The sequence below is a fragment of the Schistocerca cancellata genome, chromosome 9 (genome assembly GCF_023864275.1).
Source record: "Schistocerca cancellata isolate TAMUIC-IGC-003103 chromosome 9, iqSchCanc2.1, whole genome shotgun sequence".
Classification (NCBI taxonomy): Eukaryota; Metazoa; Arthropoda; class Insecta; order Orthoptera; family Acrididae; genus Schistocerca; species Schistocerca cancellata.
The window spans coordinates 136,869,426-136,891,859 of NC_064634.1; the positions used below are offsets into that span (position 1 = coordinate 136,869,426).

General features: G+C 39.9%; 1 protein-coding gene across 2 annotated transcripts in view; it reads left to right on the top strand.

The window, feature by feature from the left end:
• Positions 1 to 22,434, top strand: part of LOC126101556 (leucine-zipper-like transcriptional regulator 1) — a 137,210-nt gene that overhangs the window by 15,241 nt on the left and 99,535 nt on the right. Inside the window, exons 3-6 of one of the 2 annotated variants that reach the window (XM_049912193.1) lie at positions 2,270 to 2,441; positions 2,518 to 2,654; positions 2,750 to 2,870; positions 14,831 to 14,994. In XM_049912193.1, the coding sequence (XP_049768150.1) occupies positions 2,270 to 2,441; positions 2,518 to 2,654; positions 2,750 to 2,870; positions 14,831 to 14,994 (594 nt within the window). The remainder of the gene's footprint in view (positions 1 to 2,269; positions 2,442 to 2,517; positions 2,655 to 2,749; positions 2,871 to 14,830; positions 14,995 to 22,434) is intronic. The other variant, XM_049912194.1, reaches the window with a different exon arrangement.

A 22,434-nucleotide genomic window follows, 5' to 3' on the forward strand; every position in this document is an offset into this window, starting at 1 on the left:
AAATGTGGACCGCAAGAAAATGTAAAATAGAGGTTTCACTGCAGTTCCGTTAATACTACTAAACCACAGTTAATACCAGCACCACAAAACTTCATACAATTTTTAATCTAAAACCAAAAATTCAAGTGTCAACTGGAACACTGTATGAAACTAAACTCAGTGAATTAAAGTTTTTACTGAAATATTTCACTAGAAACATTAATAAATGTCAGCTGAAAACTTCCGTATCAAATTTAATAAATGACTACGATGCACAAACAACTTTATAAAACACAGTGAGCAAAAGGCTATTATACTGTTATTTCACCAGAAGCAGCATGGGACACCATTGAAAACTACTAAATTCAATAACCGAATAACAGTGCACGAACATCTTGGTCAGTACTTAAGAACCACTACAGCTGCAACCGCATGCCGCGAAATGTAAACAAACTGTTAATATTTGGATGAGCAGTTGAAGACAACTAAACTTAATAACCAAATACAGTGCACAAACATCTTCGTCAGTAATTGACCTTATAACCACTACAGCTGCAACAGCACGCTGTGAAATATATACACATCATTGAGACTTCAATGAACGACATAAGCACACTCAAGAATAACAGACCACTCAAATCTATAACATAAAAAGAAAGTCTGAGATGACTGAAAATCCACTTATAAATTACTTTTACAGCAAATTCTAACAGCAATAGTCATTAAAATAAGTATTTGAAATCTAAAACTTTATAAAATATTGGTGGGCGATTTGAACAGCAATCCAGCACATGCTATTTGGCCAGCATCAGATTTTTGTCATTTATTTCCCATGGTCACACACCAGCAGTTGTTCAAGCTGTTTCCCAATAATGCATTTGCCTGACATTCAAAAAATATAGTCATCTGTCATTCTGAATGAAGAAATTTTCCAGGAGTTTTACTTGTTGCTAATGTTGACATGTGACAATGGTCATATGCTGTAATGTAGTATCCACAGCATTTTTTTTTCTGGGTTCCTCCTGCTCTTCCTCCTCCTGAAGCTCTTGCCAATTTTTTCCTCACAGCAAGTGATTAGTATTGAATGATATCCCTTTTCCCCGGCTTGAGTCTCTCTTAACATCTAGCATCTATAACAGGTAGTATTTTTATCAAACAATAGAATATCCATGATGGAATAATAACAGTATTACAAAAAGGATAGATTGCTACTCTCCATATAGAGGAGTGTTTCTCATAATATTGTAACTATTTTTATTATGACAAGGAAAGTTGCTAGTCACCATATAGGGGAGACACTGAGTCACAGGTAGGCACAACAAAAAAAAAAAAAGACTTTCACAAAATAAGCTTTCAGCCAACAAGGTCTTTGTCAAAAATAGATGATGGACACACTCACGTGAACTCAACTCGCACACATGACTATAGCCTCTGGCAGCTGAAGCCACACTGAACAGTAGCAGCAGCAGTGCATAATGAGAGAGTTGTGCACTGATGCTGCTGCTGCTCCTCCTCCTCCTCCTCCTCCTCCTCCTCCTCCTCCTCCTCTTCGTCATAGTGTGGCTTCAGCTGCCAGAGGCTGTTTTTCTTTTCTTTGTGTGTGTGTGTGTGTGTGTGTGTGTGTGTGTGTGTGTGTGTGTGTGTGTGTGTGTGTGTGTGAGTCACCTATTTTTGACAAAGGCCTTGTTGGCTGAAAGCTTATTTTGTGACAGTCTGTTTGTTGTGCTTATCTGCGACTCAGCATTTCCGCTCTATGGTGAGTAGGAACTGTCCTTTTCATAACATTGTTACATTCCGTCCTGGATTTCCATTGTTTAAATAGTTTTATTTGAAGTTTTAACAGTTCAACAAATACATTGTAATGAAAAGTCCTGCCACCAGAATGAGCTTGGTGGAGTCACAGTCACATTCTAATACCTCTCCCTTCCAGATGTCAGCCACTCTTTCCATTCCCCTCTCCTCCTCCCTGTCTTCTTTCTCTTGGCACCCCCTATGTATTCAACTAATCTTCTGTTTGGCGTAAGTGTCGAAATGGAAGTAAAGTTTTTTTTTTCCACTTGTTGTGAATGGGGGTCCATTTCCATTTGTTATGGCTTTATTTTATTAATATATCCATAAATTAATATTAATATTAATATGAGATTACTTAACTTACTTCACTAAAAATTTTCAGTGAAGAGGAAATGGGTGTAAGTTATACATAAATGTCTAATACTGAGAGTACTGTGGATAGAAATTCAAAGGCTTTAATATTTGTGACAAACAGCAATATTCTTTTGTAATATTTCAGGCGAAGTAAACACACAGTTGTGGCATATTCAGATGCAATTTATGTATTTGGAGGAGACAACGGAAAGAGTATGCTTAATGATTTGCTCAGGTTCGATGTAAAAGAAAAGTCTTGGGGACGTGCCTTCTCTACTGGAACACCACCTGCTCCTAGATACCATCATTCAGCTGTAGTAAGTTATCATTAATTTACTTTCTCAGATGTTTTCAAGGGTCATTTTTAAAGTTAATTGTTGGTTTCACTTTCAGGTACACGAGTCATCCATGTTTGTATTTGGAGGTTATACCGGTGACATCCATTCAAACTCAAATCTTACAAATAAGAATGATTTATTTGAGTACAGATTTGGCAGTGGACAGTGGATAGAATGGAAGTTCTTTGGCAAGTATGTTTGAAGACAGTATTTGTTGTACCGAGAAAGAAATCAACTAACCTGTGACAAGTAGTGTGCAAAAGCTATATATATTATTGTTTTGACTGTTTGAGGACGCCTGTACCACGGTCAGCCCATGGGGCCGCTGTTTATGATGGAAAGTTATGGATCTTTGCTGGTTATGATGGAAATGCGAGACTAAATGACATGTGGACTATATCACTTGTGGTGAGATATTCACATTCACTCTGCTGTACGTAACTGAAACATACTTCATATAATTGGAGAGTGGGTACCTAGAAAGAAGTACAGAATTAATGTAAGTTGCTAATTGACTGCTAACTGAAGGTTATATGAACCAGTCATTCCATCCCAGTAAATGGAATATTCAAATATAAAACATAACTAAAGCTTTTATTATGTACTGTTGTTTCCCTGGTAATTAGGACCAGTGACAATTTTTACTAGTATTGTTAATACTCATAAGGCACTTTGAAGTGATTTCAGGCTGGCACAATTTCATAAAACCTTTTTTTCTTTGTTTGATTTACTCTACTCATTATCATTTTAAAGCAGACTATTTCCTGTTCTTAAATTGACTGCCCATTTAATTTGTGGAGTTCTTACTGTCACTGAATTTGCCCTATTTTTCCTTGACAATGAAAACTGTGTTACGGAGTACAATAGTACTGTGCTGATAGCTCCTTAGATATTATATTCTTTTGCACATTAATTACTTCATTGTGTTCAGTAGGTTTTATAAAAAGTGAACCTTCAGGAATGTGGAACAGGTCAAGGTACAGATTAACAAGACGGGCAAATTGCAGAAAACTGACCTGTGCACAGTATTAGAAATAAACTGTCATTATAGTGTTTTCTGTTTACCTGTATGCACAGTCCTGCAGTATTTTAGAAACAGAACTGGTATTAAATGTATTTACTGTAATCATGGTTTTGATCTATTATGCCATTTTATAGTGGTAGCTGTAACAACATAGATTGCTTAGGCCAGTTCAACTTTAAGAACACATTTTCCTCAAATTTTATAAAAGAAAACTCTTTCAAAAATTATAGCTCTTCCTACTTTATTATGATTGACCCAAGGATAGTGTCCTCTTAAAAGGAATGATGCACTGATGCACTTGTGGTGTCGATAGGTCACATCGAGCACGTAAAGCATGATCTTTGAACTCTTAACTGCTCTGACGAGCCACCATGTTAATGTTCCAGTCAGCCTTTGTACCTTGTACAGTGTAAACGTTTATCTTTCTTTGTGCTGAAATGTATGTATGTATAGACAATTATGGGAACAGTTTGTTGCATATACAGTTATCCATATTCCCGTTTCCCATATTGGTGACCCCGAAGTTTCTACAAGTTTCTAAGTTTTCCGCAATTACTGTGCTGGCTATGTGGAATCAACAGGTTTTACGTTTGACGCCATGGCTGCTTCACTCAATGTTTTATACGAGGATTTGGAGGCTCAGCTACTACTACCAGGCCACTCCAAACCCCTGCCAATGGTTGTTTCGCCACTAACGGACAGTGATTCGTGATCTCCAATGAAGTTAACCTCAAACTTTGCAGCTCTAAAATGGCTGAGTGTTACGCCATTACCTCAATGGACTCGGGTTTTGTGTGTGCACGCCAACATGTGAAAGATGAAGTGGATGATTTCCAGAATCTTGTAACGATCGATCACTCATGTAGTGTTCAAAGGGACCCAAATTCACACACGTGCTTTGATCCTCTACGTGCCACAGCATCGGTTACAGTAGTGCTGTGTGCAACGCTGCCATTTGTGCAAAACGCACATGTGGTCAACTGCTATCAAGCTATGCCAGTTTTGCCTTCCTCACAATTTAATAATGGACATTTTTATAAATCGAGTTCTCCAGGCTCAACCACCAGATCTGTTGCCCAGTTTCTCGACCACGTGGGTTTGAGCACACCCAACGGTGCTTCGCCATCCAGGAACATTGTACCACAACAAGGTGACCGCCAGCAGGTTTCACCAGTGATTTATTGTCCTACCACATGGGGTGCATCTCTGATGTGCACCAAAAACTCTTGCTGTTGCCACACCAATTAACAACCCCCCCCCCCTCCCCATCCTCTCACTGACAGGGGGCCCCAATTCCAACCATACAGCTGCTCGCTCCTTCTGTAGTACCATCTGTGCCTGCCGCCCCGGCCTTCTGCCTCATTTCCAAGGTGGACAATTTAAGTACTGTGCCTTTAACCTCCGGTCCAGTTTACGGGTCTATCTCATGTGCCACTCACCCATTCATTCCCACGGTACCGATCATGCCTGCCACAGCGTGCTTCCGTGACTCATCAGGGACATTGCAACCGGCCGTTGTTCAGGATGTGTTTGCTAGTAACACGCCCACGCCAGTAGTGCTGGGTTAGAGCACAGCCTATCCTACCATGGGACAGCAGGCCTCCCAAGATACGCTGAAGCCAGTCCCCCCTCCCACCCCTCTGCCGCCTGCCGAAGCTACCTCCTTTATACAAGGACAACCCGGTTTCATGGTTTACACTTGTGAAGCACCTTTTTGAGTGACCGACGACAACTCTAAATTTCTGTGTCTCGTCATGCACCTCCATGACCACTCAGATTTAATTTGTGTCCTCCTCCTTTCGCCACTGCCGCTGCCAAAATAAGAGTTCGCCAAGAAGACAATATTGGACCAACTCGCCTGCTCGCCACAGGAATTAATAATCAACATCCTGTACGAGGAACACTTGGGGGACCGCACTCTGTTACAACTCTGGTGCCGCCTTCGGCTACTTCTGAGTGAACACATGATCCCGGACGTTACCCTGTGGGTGGTATGGTCTGCCAAGTTACCTACCAACCTGCAGATACACCTGCTACTGCACTCCGTTGAGTCTATCGGCTCTTGCCTTCGCATTGCAGATCAGCTGTATGCACTACTGTGACAAAAACAACCAGCTCACCTCTCACCGCTGGTTGGCACTATGCCGCCTGTTTACCGGCTGTCTGCAGACAGAGGCAGGGCTTGTTCCACCTCCATGCCATCTGCACCACCAGGCAGTACTCACCCGCTCTCATCTATTTCCGAGCACTCAAGAACCGCGCACGCACCATACGTCCCGGTCTACATTCCAGAACAGATCAACGAGGACAAACCTCATCCACTGTCACAATCACCGCCACCACCACATCCAGCTCATCCGTACTGTTGGTACTACAAGATTTTCAGGGATGAGGCCAAGAAGTGCAGATTACCTTGCCAGCACCCAAATGCCGATCTCAGGATCTAAAAGATGCCGAGTCCTGCAGGGAACTTCACAGGTGTCATCAAACATTGCACTCCATCCACTCGTCCTCTTGGCCGAGTGGTCATTTGTATGTGACCGACATTTCGTCGTGACTTGTTTTCTTAGTCGACACAGACGCTGATGTGTCCATTGTGCCTACATTGTTGGCTCCTCCCGCAAAGCGTTGGCGTAGTGGAACGATGGCACCCCACCCTTAAAACAACACTCAGGTGCCAAGACTGCCTCTGGTCTGAGGTGCTTCCGTGGGTGTCACTCGGTCTTCGTTCAACCTTGAAACCTGACTTACAGGGAACCATCTCTGAATTCGTTTTCAGTGAGAACCTGGTTCTACCTGGGGAACTTGTCCTGCCTCAGGCACCCGAGGATTTCCCCATCTCCCCAGATTTTATAAGTAGAATGCGCACCCACTTTAGACACACACGGCTACATACGCCTGTCAGTCATTCCCCGCCGGACACTTACGTGCCAACCGCACACATGTTCCCACGTTATGCTCAGGGACTATTCCATTAGACAACCCCTGCAACCCCCATACCTCGGCCCCTTTGAAGTACTCCGGAGGGGGGAGATGGCGTTCGACATTATGGTTAAAGATCGTCCGCAGACTGTTTCACTACACAGGCTCAAGCCTGCTTTCGTGGACTCCGATGCCTCTCTGCCATCCCAGTCAGACCATCTCGACGAATTTTCCATTGCCGAGCCCGATAATGAGTTAGCTCACCCCAGGGTAGGGTCTTCTCCTTCTTATGATTCGTCACTGCAGTTCGCAGATTTCCAAGCATGTCAACAACAATCCCATGTGCAGGTTTTGATGACGTTTCATCTACTGGAGACACTTGCTCCCCGACTTTCAACTTGCGCTGCAGTGTACTACCTAACCACGTCAATGACGTGTCAGTTGTCAATTTCGACGACCGTGTTCTCGTGCTCCTTACGGACACTGCAGACTCGACACTCAATGAGGAACTAGATGTCAAGATAGTGCATAGCCTGTGCCTCCCTCGAGAGTGCGATCCATCAAGAGTTTGTGTGTTCATCTCCTCGGACGGCTCAATCTGCATGCCACACCCCTCCCCACACCTCTACTGCCGGGCCGGGCGATGCATCATCTGCCCCCGCTGGCTGTCTGATTATGATGTGGACCTGCAGCTCGTCACCGCACCTTCGCTGACTGCCCTGACTGAGATGGAGCTTCCAGTTGTGCGCCTGTCGCCTCACACTACTCACTCCGAAGCCAACGCCCACACAACCTCCCCTCAGACCTCACAGGCCGTACTGCGGGAGGGGGGGGGGGGGGGGGTTGTGTGGCGTTGATAGGTCACATTGATCGCGTAAAGCATAATCTTTGAACTCTGACTGCTCTGGCGAGCCGCATTTTTTAATGTTACAGTCAGCCTTTGTACCGTGTACAGTCTACATGTGTTTGATGCGTATACAGTTATCCGTATTCTCATTTCCCATACACTTCATAATCAGGTAGAAACAATTATAATTTTTATAAAATAATTCGAGAGTGCAATGTATTTTTAAAGGTGAACTGGTCATTAAGCATTTATATTGTTGTGGTTACCACTTTAAATTACTATAATAGGTCAAAAATCATGACCGCAGTGAATAAATACATTGAACAAGAGACCAGGTGGAAAGTGTCTTCCTTGGAATTCACTAGAGGGCCCTCTGCTCACTGTTGTTCACACTTATACTAGCTAAATGTAATAAAGTAAAAAAAAAAGCTGCTACTCTGAAAAAAGCTACAGGTTCCTCTGTTATATTTTACCTGATGCTTTATGTCCTATTGATAGTTTAATATTTACTTGATTGCTTAACAACCTACACGTGTAAATACAGAATACAGTGTTTCTACTTGTTATGCACTTTCACAGTGAATGCTACTACCCAGCCTTTTGGCTAACAAACCTTTTCAATTCTTTGGTCTCAATATTCAGATATTTCTGTAGATTTATTTATTTAGTGTGTTGTGCTCTTTGACAATCATAAATATCATTACATTAATGGCTAATAGTTATAGTAATAGTTCTGTTTATCTGTGAAACACTTGTACGAGGATATTGGGCATGCTGTGGTATTAAAATTTAAGAACAAGAAAGAAAACTATAATTCATGTACAAGGCATGGCAATGAAGAAACCATACTGGTTGTTCTGCATATTTCCAGCTATGTCGATGACAGAGAGACACATGTACAAAATTTCATGCCACTTTGTTGGTTAGTCTGACTGTGAGCAGACTTAGAAGTGGGTTGTGTGTCTGAGCTCCATTGAAATTATGCTACGCTCTAAAGTGGAACAATGCGTTAACATCAGATCTCTCACAAAACTTGGAAAATTTACTACAAAAGCTTACAATTTGTTGAACCAAGTTTACAGTGGTCAGTATCTATCTCATACACAATTTTTTGTGTTGGTTAAGAGGTTTGAGGATGGTAGAGAAGATATCAAAGGTGATCCGAAATTGGGCCATCCTTCCACTCTGAAAACTGAAGAGAATTTGAAGGTGGTCAGTAGAATTGTTCAAGGAGACAGCCACTTGAGCATTCGAGCAATTTCAGAATTTGCCTGCATGAATAAGAGAACGATTAGACAGATTTTGCATGATGTTTTCAGCATGACAAAGTTTGTGCTAGAGTGGTGCCAAGAATCGTCACAAATAAGCAAAGGCAACATCGAGTGGACTGGTGTGTTGACACTCATGAAAACATTGAAAATGACCCTGATTACCTTAGTGAAGTAATTATGTGATATGAAATATGAATATTCAAATACGATCCAGAGACTAAGTGACAGTCCATGCATTGGGAGAGCCATCAATGCCCTAGGAAGAAGAAAGCATACATGAGCAAATCAAAATTCAAAGTAACGATGATTGTTTTTTTCGATATCCAGGGGGTTGTCTATATTGATTGGGTGCCTGAAGGTCAGACATTCAATCAAGCTTATTATTTAACTGTTCTGAAGACCCTCCATGAATGTATGCGATGAAGGAGACCAGATCTGTGGAAGAATCGCTCATAGATTCTTTGTCATGACAACATGCTAGCCTGTAATCTGATGTCCGTGAAGAAGTTTTTGGTGAAAAACAACATTCCAGTTGTGGAACATCCACTGTATTCACATGATTGAGCACCATGTGACTTCTTTCCCTTTCAAAAACTAAGGTGTGCACTCTAGGAACCAGGTTAGAGCCCAAGGATGTAGTGAAGGAAAAAGCAACAAGCCTCCTCAACTGCATAATGGAAAAAGACTTGCAGCACTGCTTCCAACACTGGAAAATTTGCATGAAGCAATGCAGAGATCAGGGAGGGGATAATTGAAGGGGACAACATTTCAGTTGTGTGAGGTTTTTTAATAAAGTTAGAGTATGAGTCCAGTTTCTTTATTGCCACAACTAGTATTCAGGCATTTACATAGTTCCAGGATTAGTTTGACAAGGAAGAGACAGGTAGTCAGCAGTAGTCTTATAATAGGAACCATCCCAGTGTCTGTCTGAAGTAATTTAAGGAAACCGACAAAAACTTAAATCAGGATAACAGCTGGAGGCTGGAGCATCTATATTTGTAAATAAGAGGTGTTTCTCTTTAAAACAGCACTATCTCGTTTGGCTTATCCATACTGTATGATACAGGTTCGCAAAGAAGTTATTGAATAAAGTATAAAGCTAGTACCACACTGTTCATACCTCACTGCCAAACACTATACATTCATTTTCGTAATGTAACATTGCCCTCACACAGTTACCTGACATCAGAACCATTAATAATGATGTTGGGACAATTTTGTGTATCACAACTTCCCATTTACTTGCCTGAAAAATTGAGTCAGCATCCCTCTACAATGAGTGAGATACTGAAATCAGAAAGAGGCTAAGGTGTTAGTATTTACATTGCAAAGCTTTGAGAGAGGGTTTTCCAGAATAGAAAAAAAAGCATTATAGTGCAAAAGTGTTTCATGAAATGATAGATAATATTATTACATTACTATTATTATTATTATTATTATTATTATTATTATTAACTTTGTTACATTTTTTATGAAACCCGTACTCCTTGTTAGTTAAGTAATCCTTCACTATACAGAACATAGTGATTAACAGCTGTTTTTCACTGCATTTTTAAATGTGTTTGTTTTGATAATATCTTTACTTTCCTTGGACAATTTATTGTAAAATTTATTCCTTGGTGGAAACTGCTGTTCTGAATTCTATGTTTATTCTTTCTTGGTAAATGTAAGTTTAGTCTAGCTGTTGTGCCATGACTGTGGATAGAGCTGTTATCTTGGTAATTATCAAGGTCACTTTTGATTTGCATAACTAATTGGTCAGTGTATTCACATGATATAGTTAAAATTCCATATGTTTCGGAAAGATTTTTGCAATAAGCTCAATTGCTGTTGCTGATTAATATTCTTATGATTATTTTGTATAGTTTGAAAACTGTACATTTACATCCCAGAAAAGAATTTCATAAGTAAGTGTTGTAATCAGGTATAAGTACAACATGACCAGTGGACTGAACATAACTTTATTCCACAGAAGCATTAACAACTTGAACACAGTGTTTAAGTAACATTCTGCAGGAACCAATTAAGTACACAAAGAGCTATAGCAACACAAATAGAGGACTGAGATTGAGTGTGGCTCAGCTAGCCTTAAATAACTGGGGCCCATGGCGAGCTCTGATTGCGATTCTCTCTCTCTCTCTCTCTCTCTCTCTCTCTCTCTCTCTCTCTCTCTCTCTCTCTCTGCAGACGATATAGGACTCACACACACACACACACACACACACACACACACAACAAACAAACAAACAAACAAACAAACAGCCTTTTGAAGGTAAACACACGTCACTGCATTCCTCCTCTCCTTGGGAGATCACGGATTCTCAAGACATCCATGCTGTCCTCCTTGTCTGCTAGGCTCTGGCTACAGTGGATTGCTGCAACGTGAGTGTACAGTCTCTAGTGCTTCGGGCACAGACACATTCTGTGCCTGCCTTCCCATTTCAAACCATACGGTGACACTGGGCTGTTTCCATGTCAATCTCAGGCATCGACTATGGTGACGGTGCCTGCCTTCCCATTTCAAACCATACAGTGACACTGAGCTGTTTCCATGTCAACCTCAGGCATCACCTATGGTGACGGTGCTTGCAGTGCTGCTGATACTAGTATCAGCAGTTCCTCAGATATGTTAGTTGAATTATTAAGTACTACTTCCTGCATTCTTTTTATGAGATATGAGATTATCCATTGATTGGCTATACCAGCAGTCCCAAAAAACTTCAGTTTATCTAGGAGAATACTGATCAAACACTCAAATACCTTAAATAGGTTGCAGAAAATACCAATTGGCAAAATTTTATTATTTAGTGCTTGTAAAATTTGACGAATGAACATATAAACACTTCTGAAATCCAAACTGTGTTTTACTGGGGATGTTATTGTTGCTCAGGTGGGATACTATCCTAGAATACATCACCTTCCCAAAAATTTTCAAAAAGTCAGCAGTGAAACAGTGACATCTCTCCTATCACCTTTCTTGGACAGGTGTTTGACAATGGTATATTTCAGTCTCTCTGGAATAACGCCTTCAGTTAGTGATGCATTAACTATTATACTCTCATGAAGCTGCTGTACCAATCTTCCCTTGCCAGTCCTGTGTAGCTGTGGGTCGTGCATAGTGAAACCCCGGCTGATAGTCCAGACTGGTACCAAAGCAACATGTACAAAGTCTTTTTAAAAGAATTGACTGTGTATTATTATATTTATCTTTTGTACTCTCTAGATTTTGGCTTTTATGCCATTATCAATTACATTGTTAAAAGTTGTTAGACCATTATTAAATCACGTCTGTTAAGACAGTCGGAAACAGGTAAACCATCTTCCTTAACAGACATGACTTAATAATGGCCTAACAACTTTCAGCATTGTACTTGATAATGTCATAAAAGCCAAAATCTGGATAGTATAGAAGATAAATGTAATAATACACAGTCAAATGGTGGTTTACTCTTTTAAAAAGTATTGTATGACTGTGCCCAATGCCATCAAAAACTTTTTATGTACAGAGTCAGCTACCACCAGTGCTATTTCCAACACCAAAAAAGTAACTATAAACAACCATTTCTTCATAGAAAGATTGACTAATAAGGTATGTTTCAAATTTTCTTTCAAGTTGGTTGGGATTTGCAATTTCTTTTTTAGTACTGAGTAAGATTTTATTGAGACCTTTGCACTAGAGTATGTAAGTCCACTCTGAACTGTAGACAAGGAGGGCAAAGTCAACATGAAAACTATTCTGGTGTCTTATACTGTGATTGTCTAGATCATTGTTCAGCTGAAACTGATTTTTATTGGCAGAAACAAAAACCATTAAGCAGTAAATGCATCAAGAATTGAGTGTAAGAACTCTAAGATCTGTAGAAAAATGTGTGCAGTATGTAGTTTTCTACTTTACAACATACTCTTGCTGTTCACTTCTGCTGAAAAATCGCTTTATCTACTTTAGATGCACCGAATTATTCCATAAGATAGCAGGCAGTGCAAATATACAGAATAAACCAACTCACCTGTCTTTAGGTCAGCAAATGACAAAGCACAAAATATGCTGAACTGAGCTTCCTTATTAGTTTATCTGTATGTTTGGCTCCATTTTAACTTTGTATCCAGCCGGATTCCAAGCAGTTTTACTCGTGGTGTTTCATTTAGTGTATGTCCATTAATGTCAACTTCTGCTGCTAGCAGGTCATTCTGTGAGCCATGCATACAACACATTGTTAGCAATTCTCTTTAAATTCCAGTTATATTTATTATGTAGTAAGAATTATTAGTGAAAGTCTTGTTTATAACATTAATAATTGCCTTTACCATTCAGTCACCTGTTTCCACCCACAGCAATGAGTTTCTGACAGCTGTTCTTTGACAGCTTCATAATTTGAGTGTGTATTTGTGCTCTAGCATTCATCCAAATGGAGTTGCAGAGGCACATATGACATGTTTTGTTGTGTACAGCATATTTGTTGTTAGAGTATTTAAGACTGGAGGTATTTGTGCAAAGGAAAAGAAATATATCACCTTAAAATTAGATGTTTAGAAGAAGTAGCAAATCATTATTCTTTGTCTGAGTGAAGTTTAAAACTGAACGGGCTTTACCTGGTACTGTTCCTTCATTAAATTATCTTAGCATGCTTTGAGATGAATTTAAGTGTGTTGTTCATTGGAGAGAGATTGATTTCATTCTCTGCTCATTCATAATCTCTATCTGGAACATCCATCCATTTGATTTTTCTGATATTGATCCAGGCATTAATAGAAAAAATAGTGACTCAATAAGAGTTCAAACCAAGCTGAGAAATAAGATTAGATGTTTTAGCACTGATAGTAGAACGCATTAAATTGTTATTGATGCTTCATTTGGGTTCACATTGTGTGCATAAAGGCAGATTTCATTCTGGAACTTTAATGGTGTTAGTGCTTATCTTAAAAACCTCACGAAGCACAGATGTTGAAATTGATACTTGACTTAGGTTTAGGCAAGTCAGTCTAGCAAACTAAATTGAAAACTGTGCCCACAGAATTGAAATAGGTGTCAAGAAGTGAAGATATCAAAAGAAGTGTATACTTTCAGTAGCATAGGCAAGCTGAAGCATACAAGCAGAGGATTCTGAAACTTTGGTTTTGCTCTCTGTTACACATCTTATTACAAAACTTATTAATGATAGACCCCAAAACAATGGAAAAGCATTGTGGAGAGTCACATATACTTGACATTATCAAGTTAGGGGGTAATCTAGATTAACGTGGAAACAGAAGTACATTTCAGACAGCCAAAATCTCTGTTTTACAGCATTTATTGTGATGACCAGTTTCAGCAAACTGTGTAACCATCATCAGATCTTTTGCAGTAGATTCAGTTAAATGTACTGCAGAAGATCTGATGATAGCAACGTAGTTCCCTTGAACCAGTCATCAAGGTAACTGCTGTGCAATAGTGATCACGGCTGTTTGAAGTTGTACTTCTGTTTGTAGGTTAGATTAGTGATGAATCGTACTAGACATTGCAGATGTCCAATAGATTTGCATGGTACCGGTAAATGCCAGCTGAATGTTACTCATCAGATAGTGTTGATACCGTGGTGGAATTTGCTGGAGCTGTTTGTAAGTGAGTCTGCCTCATTTGATAATCCTTGACAAGTTGTGATTCTTCAAAATGTTGGTAGAGAAATATGTTTGGAAATATTGGACGCTGCATAAAAAAGTTGAAACTGGCCACTTTTATTTTCAACATGACAGAGCTCTCATTCATACAATTAATGCCACTGCTGTAAAATTGTACGAATAGGAGAAAAATGAAATAATGAAGCCAGAGCACTATTCTTGAGTCTCTTTGAAATGAGTTTCAGCACCAGTTGACAGCCGGTTGACACTGCCATAACATGGTACAAAAAAGTTAAGCATGTGTTGGAAAGAATGGCATGAAGTAGTTGTACATATCTACCACCATTAAATGGAAAGTGTTTGTGAAATGGTAAATGGTGCAATAGCAATGAAGGGTGTACCTACAAAAATATATCAACTTCAAGCAAGCATTTTGAAGTGGGTCCCCAGTAATTACTGTCATTGTAGAGTTTGTTGCTCATCTTCATAGTTTTGCTGTGGAGGTGGAAACCTACCTGTGTGGATCTTATTTACACACAACTCTATTTGAATAAGATGTTAGAAAACAAAACATAACACTGAACATACTCTGTAATTGTGTTTTATTTTCATATTGCCTGTATTTGACTGAAAATGAATGGCACATATTACAGTGTAATCGCAAGTGTTAACATGTGTTTTCTGTAAATTTATACTCTTTTTCTTTTAGGGAGACACAAAGCTTTGGGAAGAAGTAGCACAAATTGGAGACTGTCCACCTACTTGCTGCAATTTTCCTGTGGCAGTAGCTCGTGAGTCCATGTTTGTATTCAGTGGCCAGAGTGGGGCAAAAATCACTAACAGCCTTTTCCAGTTTCATTTCAAAGAAAAATGGTGAGGCAAGAAGTTAATTGTAAATTTATATGTCACAGACAAGTTTAATGCTTAATGCAAACATTTAATACAAACCACATAAAGGTGGTGTAATTCTCCTTTGCACGACTGTATGGCCCTCTCCATTGATCATTTTATTTATAACTCCATTTTCAGATGATATTTTAAAACTGTTTTTCTGATTTCAAAATTTTACAGCAATTATCAATTTGTATGGAAATTACTTGCATCTAATGCATAGTGTTGTGATTTGTGAATTTGTGATGGCATGTTTGTTTTTGTCTACAGCTACCAGTGACTTATCCTTCCCTTTCTTCCCTTTGGCAAATTTTTGATTTTTGTTTTTTCCTTTCTTTATTTCTTAGAAATATCAACATTTAAATGTATAATCCTCAAACCACTATGAAGTACATGGCAGAAGGTATGTTCCAGTGTACCAGTCATTAGGGTTTTTTCATGACTCCATTTACATATGGAGCATTGGAAGAATGATTGTTTAAATGCCTCTGTGCATGCTGTAATTAAACTATTATTGTCCTCAGGATCTCTGTGTGAACAATACACAGGGGTTGTAGTACACTGATTAGCGAGAGCATTATGACCAACTACTTAATAGCCGGTATGTTCACCTTTTTCACGGATAACAGCACTGATGAGTAGTGGCATGGGAGCACGAGACATCGATAGGTCACTGGAGGGAGCTGGCACAACATCTGCATGCACACGTGCACACACGTCAACTAATTACCACGAATTCTGGAGAGGGGAGAGATGAGCTCTGACGCCACATTCAATCAAATCTCAGATGTGTTTGATTGGGCTCAGATTTGGCAGGTGGGGGGCCAGCACATCAAAGAGAAGTCCTCCAACCACTCCATCACACTCCTGGCATTGTGACATGGCATATTATCTTGAAAAATGCTACTGCCATCAGGAAAAATGTTCATTATGAACAGTGTATGTGGTCTGCATCCAGTGTACAATAATCCTTGGCCATCATGGTGACTTGCACAAGCTCCACTGGATCCATGGATGCCCTTATGTATGTTCCCCAGAGCATAATGGAGCTGCCACCAGCTTGTTTCTGTCTCTCAGTGCAGGTGTCAATGAGTTGTTTCCCTGGCAGATGACGGATTTGTGCCCTGCCATTGGTATGAAGAAGGTGGTATCAGGATTCATCAGACCACGCAACGCTCTGCCACTGTGCCAATGTCCAGTGCCAATGTCTCATGACCATTTCAGCTGTAGTAGCCAATGTTGTGGTGTTAACATTGGCACACATATGGGTCATTGGCTGAGGAGGCCCATTGTTAGGCATGTTCGGTGCACTGTGTATTCAGACACACTTTCACTCTGCCCAGCATTAAGATCTGATGTTAGTTCTGCCACAGTTCACCACATGTCTTGTTTTACCAGTCTGCCCAGCCTACAACATCTGACATCTGGAATGAGGGGTGGCCCTCTGGATGTGGTTTCACCTTGGCTTTGTCACGTGTTGAAGACATTCTCCACAGCACTCCTCGAACAGCCGACAAGTTGTGAGTTTCCAAAATGCTTGTGCCAAGCCCCTGGGCCATCACAATCTGCCGTCAGTCAAACTCAGATAGATTGCTCGCCTTTCCCATCCTAAGCATGGACAACACACTCACTGATGCTACAAGCACTGTGCAAGGGCCTGACTAGCAGTCACTCCTCAGGTGATGTTGCTGTCACCTGGGTGAGTGTATATCAACAGTAGGTCAGTGGTAATAATGTTCTAGCTGATCAGTGTATATTCATAGAGTCATCATCTATGGCTGCTTCTTGAAACTTTATAAGTAGGCCTTCTCAATATAATTTTTGTCGATCTTTAAGAGTCTTCCAGTTCAGTTTCTTCAGCATCTCTTTGACACTTTCCCATGGGTCAAACAAATCTCTGGCAATTCATGCTGCCCATCTCTGCATGTGTTCACATTCCCCTTAGTCCTATTTGGTACAGGTCCCACACACTTTAGGTCCCACACACTTTAGCAGTATTCTGCAATGGTTTGTACAAGTGATTTGTAAACATTTCCTTTGTTGGCTGATTGCATTTCTTCAATATTCTACTAATAAACCAGTCTTCTACCTGCTTTGCCCACCACTAAGCCTCTGTGATCATTCCAGTTCAAGTCCCTACAAAGTGTTACACTCGTGTATTTGTAGGGGTTGGCTGAATCCAACTGTGACCCATTGGTATTATAGTCACAGGAGACTGCATTTTTTTCACTTTGTGAAGTGCCCAATGTTACATTTCTGAACATTTAAACCAAGTTGCCAATCATTGCATCACTTTGAAATCGTATCAACATCTGACTGAGCAAGCACGCGCGCGCGCACACACACACACACACACACACACACACACACACACACACACGTTGGTCTGCCTGGGCCCTTACATAAGTAGTTATTCGGCTTGGCATTGACTGACAAATGTGTTGGACATCCTCCTCAGGGATATTGTGCCAAATTCTGTCAAATTGATGCATTAGATCGTCAAAATCCCAGGCTGGTTGGAGAGCCCTGCCCATAATGCTCCAAATGTTCCCCATTGGGGAGAGATCCGGCAACCTTGCTGGCCAAGGCAGGGTTCAGAAAACATGAAGACAAGCAGTAGGAACTCACCCCATGTGTAATGTAAATCTTGGACAGCTTACCATGAAAGGCAAGCAGATAAGACATAGAATATCTTTATATGTATAACTGTGCTGTAATGGTGCTGCAGATGACAACCAAAGGGATACTGTTACGAAATGCAATGGCATCCCAGACTGTCGCTCTTGGTTGTTGGGCTGTATAGCAGACAAGAATCAGGATGGTATCCCACTGATGTCCAAAGTGTGTCCAGACGTCTTTGCTGGTCATAGAAGCTGAATTCGAAGTGGGACATCTAACAATTCTACCAATCAATGCCAAGCCAAATAACTGTTTGTAAAAAGGACCAGAGTTGGACCAACATGTTATTGACTAGCTCAATTTGTGAAGCTCTTGCTTTTGAATAAATCAAACAATTTTTCTGAAATTGTTGTTATTTTTTTGTCTGTACGTGTACATAACATCTACCGATTCCTATCCCATTTGGATAATTCCTTCATGATGCGTCTCCTCTTTTTTACTATCTTAAGAGGAATATTTATACAGCTTATGTCAGACAATACTTCCTTATAGGTAACTGCATAATCTGCAAAAAGTCTGAGGTTATTGTTATTATTGTCCACCAAGTCATTAACATAAAACATGAACAAGTGTCCCAACACACTTCCCTGGGGCACACCTGAAGTTATTTCTACATCTGATGGTGACTCTCCATCCAGGATAACATGCTGTGACTTCCTTCAATGTTGAGTCGAACACTTTTTGGAAATGAAGAAATTCTGCATCTGCCTGACTACTTTGATCCATAGTTTTCAGTGTGTCACATGAGAAAAATGTGGTTCACATTCTGCATGACCAGTATTTTTAGAATTCATGCCAGTTAGCATGGAAGAGATCATTCTATTAGAGGTACCTCATTGTTTGAGTTATACTGAGAGAAAAACTTCAAGGCTGGGAGTTCAGGATCAAATATTATCTCTCGACTTTTGCTTATTTATAATAACTGTCTGAATGGACTTTAACTTATTTAAAATGCAAAAGTCTTGTATGAAGATTGGCTGCATGCAAGTCACTGCAACTGAATCAGATAGAGTATTGCAGTGGCAACGCAGCAACTGCCATGTTCCCATGATGGGAAATTTATGCCATATCTCTTTGAATACAAGCTGGAGATTGAACTAAAATTAAGCCATTTCTTTTTGAATGTGTGCTACTGCACAAATAAAATGGACAAAAACATGTTTTGTAGCACTCTATCTACAGTAACTAGAGACCAGTGTCATGTGCTGAAATGATGGTCAGCCATGATATGATCAACTCAAGAGAAGGGATGGAGCTGTCTGTTTTGGACTGCCCATGCTCTGATGTGAGGTTATCACTTCCAGCACTGAATGCCACATTGCCACATCACCAAGTCAGTTTTCTTTGAATGTGCATCTAATTTATTAAGCAAGTGTAGAGTGTGAAGGACTTTTGAGGAGCACTTGCTGTAACAGTTCTGTGGCAGAGTGGTCAAGTACACTGACTGGCAATTTGTTGGCCCTGGTTCAGTTCCTGCTGCTACCATCATTTTATCTGTCACAATGTTAAATGACTGATTGATTGTTGTTGTTGTTATGGTCTTCAGCCCAAAGACTGGTTTGATGCAGCTCTCCATGCTACTCTATTCTGTGCATGCCTCATCTCCGAATAACTATTGCAACTTACATCCCTCTGAATCTGCCTAGCGTATTCATCTCTTGGTCACCCCCTGTGATTTTTACCCTCCATGCTTCCCTTCAACACCAAATTGGTGATCCCTTGATGCATCAGAATGTGTCTTACCAACCGATCCATTCTTCTAGTCAGGATCTACCACAAATTCCTCTTCTCCCGAATTCTATTCAGTAACTGTGTATCATCCATGTTTCACTTCTGTACATGGCTACACTCCATACAAATACTTCCAGAAAGTACTTCCTGACACTTAAATCTATACTCAATGTTAACAAATTTTCTTCAGAAACGCTTTCCTTGCCATTGCCAGTCTACATTTTATATCCTCTCTTCTTTGACCATAATCAGTTACTTTGCTCCTCAAATAGCAAAACTCAAATACTACTTTAAATGTCTCATTTCCTAGTCTAATTCCCTCAGCATCACCTGATTTAATGCGACTACATTCCATTATCCTCATCTTGTTTTTGTTGATGTTCATCTTATATCTTCCTTTCAAGACACTGTCTATTCCATTCAACTTCTCTTCCAGGTACTTTGCTGTCTCTGACAGAATAACAATGTCATCAGCAAACATCAAAGTTTTTATTTCTTCTCCATGGATTTTAATTCCTACTCCAAAATTTTCTTTTGTTTCCTTCACTGCTTGATTGATTATAAAACTTAATTATATTTCAACAGTTCAATTTACACATGTAAAATTAATATATTCATTTTAGTTAATATTACTGCACTTGTAAGTCAAAAGGTTATAGACTACCTCATTGTAGAAAATCAGTAAAATTTTGCACAAGCTGCCACTGCCACTGGTCATTTGACAAGAGAGGTGAAACAAAAACCTAAGAAAAGACAACCTGTTAGTGGTAGAAGATAAACGTCTCTGGGACTGTGAATGAGAGAACATAAAAGAAAGTAAAACTAATGGTTGAATTTAATATTTACACAATTTCATAGTTACAGACATTCTGACAGAGAGCTGCAGGTGCTTGTAACTGAAGTGTAATATGACTAAAGTGTTCAGCTTAAACTTTTCCTGAGTAGTAAAATTTCTGTCTTCTGTATGCTAATATTCTATACTTTGACATGCCGCTTGCATGTATAAAGTGACCTTGAAACTTCATTATAAAATGAGGTAAAAATCATCAATATGCCATTTAGTTGGTATTACCACTACTCCCTGAACGCTGTTGGGATTTCTTTTACTCCTCTGGGTATTTTTGTAGACACATCAATTACCAAATAGTCCAGTCATTCCAGAATGAAATTTTCACTCTGAAATGAAGTCTTCATGCATATGAAACTTCCTGGCAGATTAAAACTATGTTCTGGACCAAGACTCAATTCGGGACCTTTTTCTTTCAATTCGGGACCTTTTTCTTTCAATTCGGGACCTTTTTCTTTCAATTCGGGACCTTTTTCTTTCAATTCGGGACCTTTTTCTTTCAATTCGGGACCTTTATCTTTCAATTCGGGACCTTTATCTTTCAATTCGGGACCTTTTTCTTTCAATTCGGGACCTTTTTCTTTAATGGGCAAGTGCCCTACCGACAGAGCTACACAAGTACAACTCATGACCCATCCTCACAGCTTTATTCCTGCCAGTACCGTGTCTCTTACCTTCTAAACTTCACAGAAGTTCTTCTGCAAAACTTGTAAGACTAGCACTCCTAGACAAAAGGATATTGCGAGGACATGATGTAGCCACAGCATCTGTGATGTTTCCAGAAAGAAACTTTCACTTTGGAGCAGAGTGTGTGTGCCTGTCTGAAACTTCCTGGCAGATTAAAACTTTGTACAAGACTGGTCATGAGTCATGTTGGGTGGCTCAGTTGGTAGAGCACTTGCCTGTGAAAGTTAGAGTTTTGGTCTGCACACAGTTTTAATTGGCCAGAAAGTTCGAGTCCAGTTATTATAAGAAGTTACCAAAATCACTGAAAAATCTAGGGTTATGACGTTGTTGTTGTACAAGATGTGGCTATAAAATAATGGGACGGTTGCTGTAAAACATTTTATTTCAAATCATACATATTTAGTTATTGTCACCCTCAGCATACTCCCCTCCTTTATCCCTACAACACTTCATGTGAATTTTCCATTGGTGGAAACAGTCATGAAAGTCTTTCTCTGTGAGCTCCTTGATGATGCCCTCTGCTTTTTCGTTCCTTTTAATGCAGATTTAACCTTTTTCTCACCTTTCCTTCTCATCACATCTGGTAAGTCTTTCCTGACACGAGGTTCTGGGTGACTTTTCTGAACTGTACCCCTTTCCCTAAATCTCTCCAGTCCGTTTCCTTCACCCCTCTCCCTTCCCCTTCAACTCTTCTGTCAGAAGAAGGAGCCACTGACTCCAAAAACTTGTAAAAGTTAAATCCTTTTGTGTGTGTGTGTGTTTCCCTGCTTTCTCTTGGTGAGTAGATTTCTTTTATCTATCCATTTACATTAGATTTGATCTTTGTGAATAAATAGTCACATGGTGCTAGGTTAGGCAAATAAGGTGGGTGGTCTTAACATTGGGATGCTGTATTTTGCTAGAAACCTCTTAACGGATGATCAGGTATGAGCTAGTGCGTTGTCTTGATACAGAACCCATAATTTGTTCTTCCACAATTCAGGTCTTTTTTTTCTTCTTCTTCTCTCTCTGATTTGAGCAATAACCTTAAGGTAGTAATGTTGACTAATCATTTGACATTCAGGAACCCTGAGAAGATATGCAATTCCTTGAGTACTGAAAAAAATAAGTCATCGTGTCTTTGAATCTTGATTTGCTCATTCAACCCTTTTTTGCTCTTGGTGAAGTTGGGGCATTCCAATGAATGTGGTGGGGCTTAGTTTCTGCATCATAACTGAAAAACAAAGACTTGTCACATGTTGTCATTCTTTCCAAGAAATTGGGATCAGTGGTAATCCAAGTGAAAGTACAAACATTTTCACAAACTTCATTTGCTTGATCGTGAGAGTTTTTGGCACCAGTGTCTCACACACTTTTCTCATGTTAAATTGGATACGTAAAATTTGCCTTATGAATTCTTTGTCAATTCCTACAGTTCAGCAATCAAATACTCAATCAACAGTCAGATTGAATCAGACTACCTACTTTTTCGATATTTT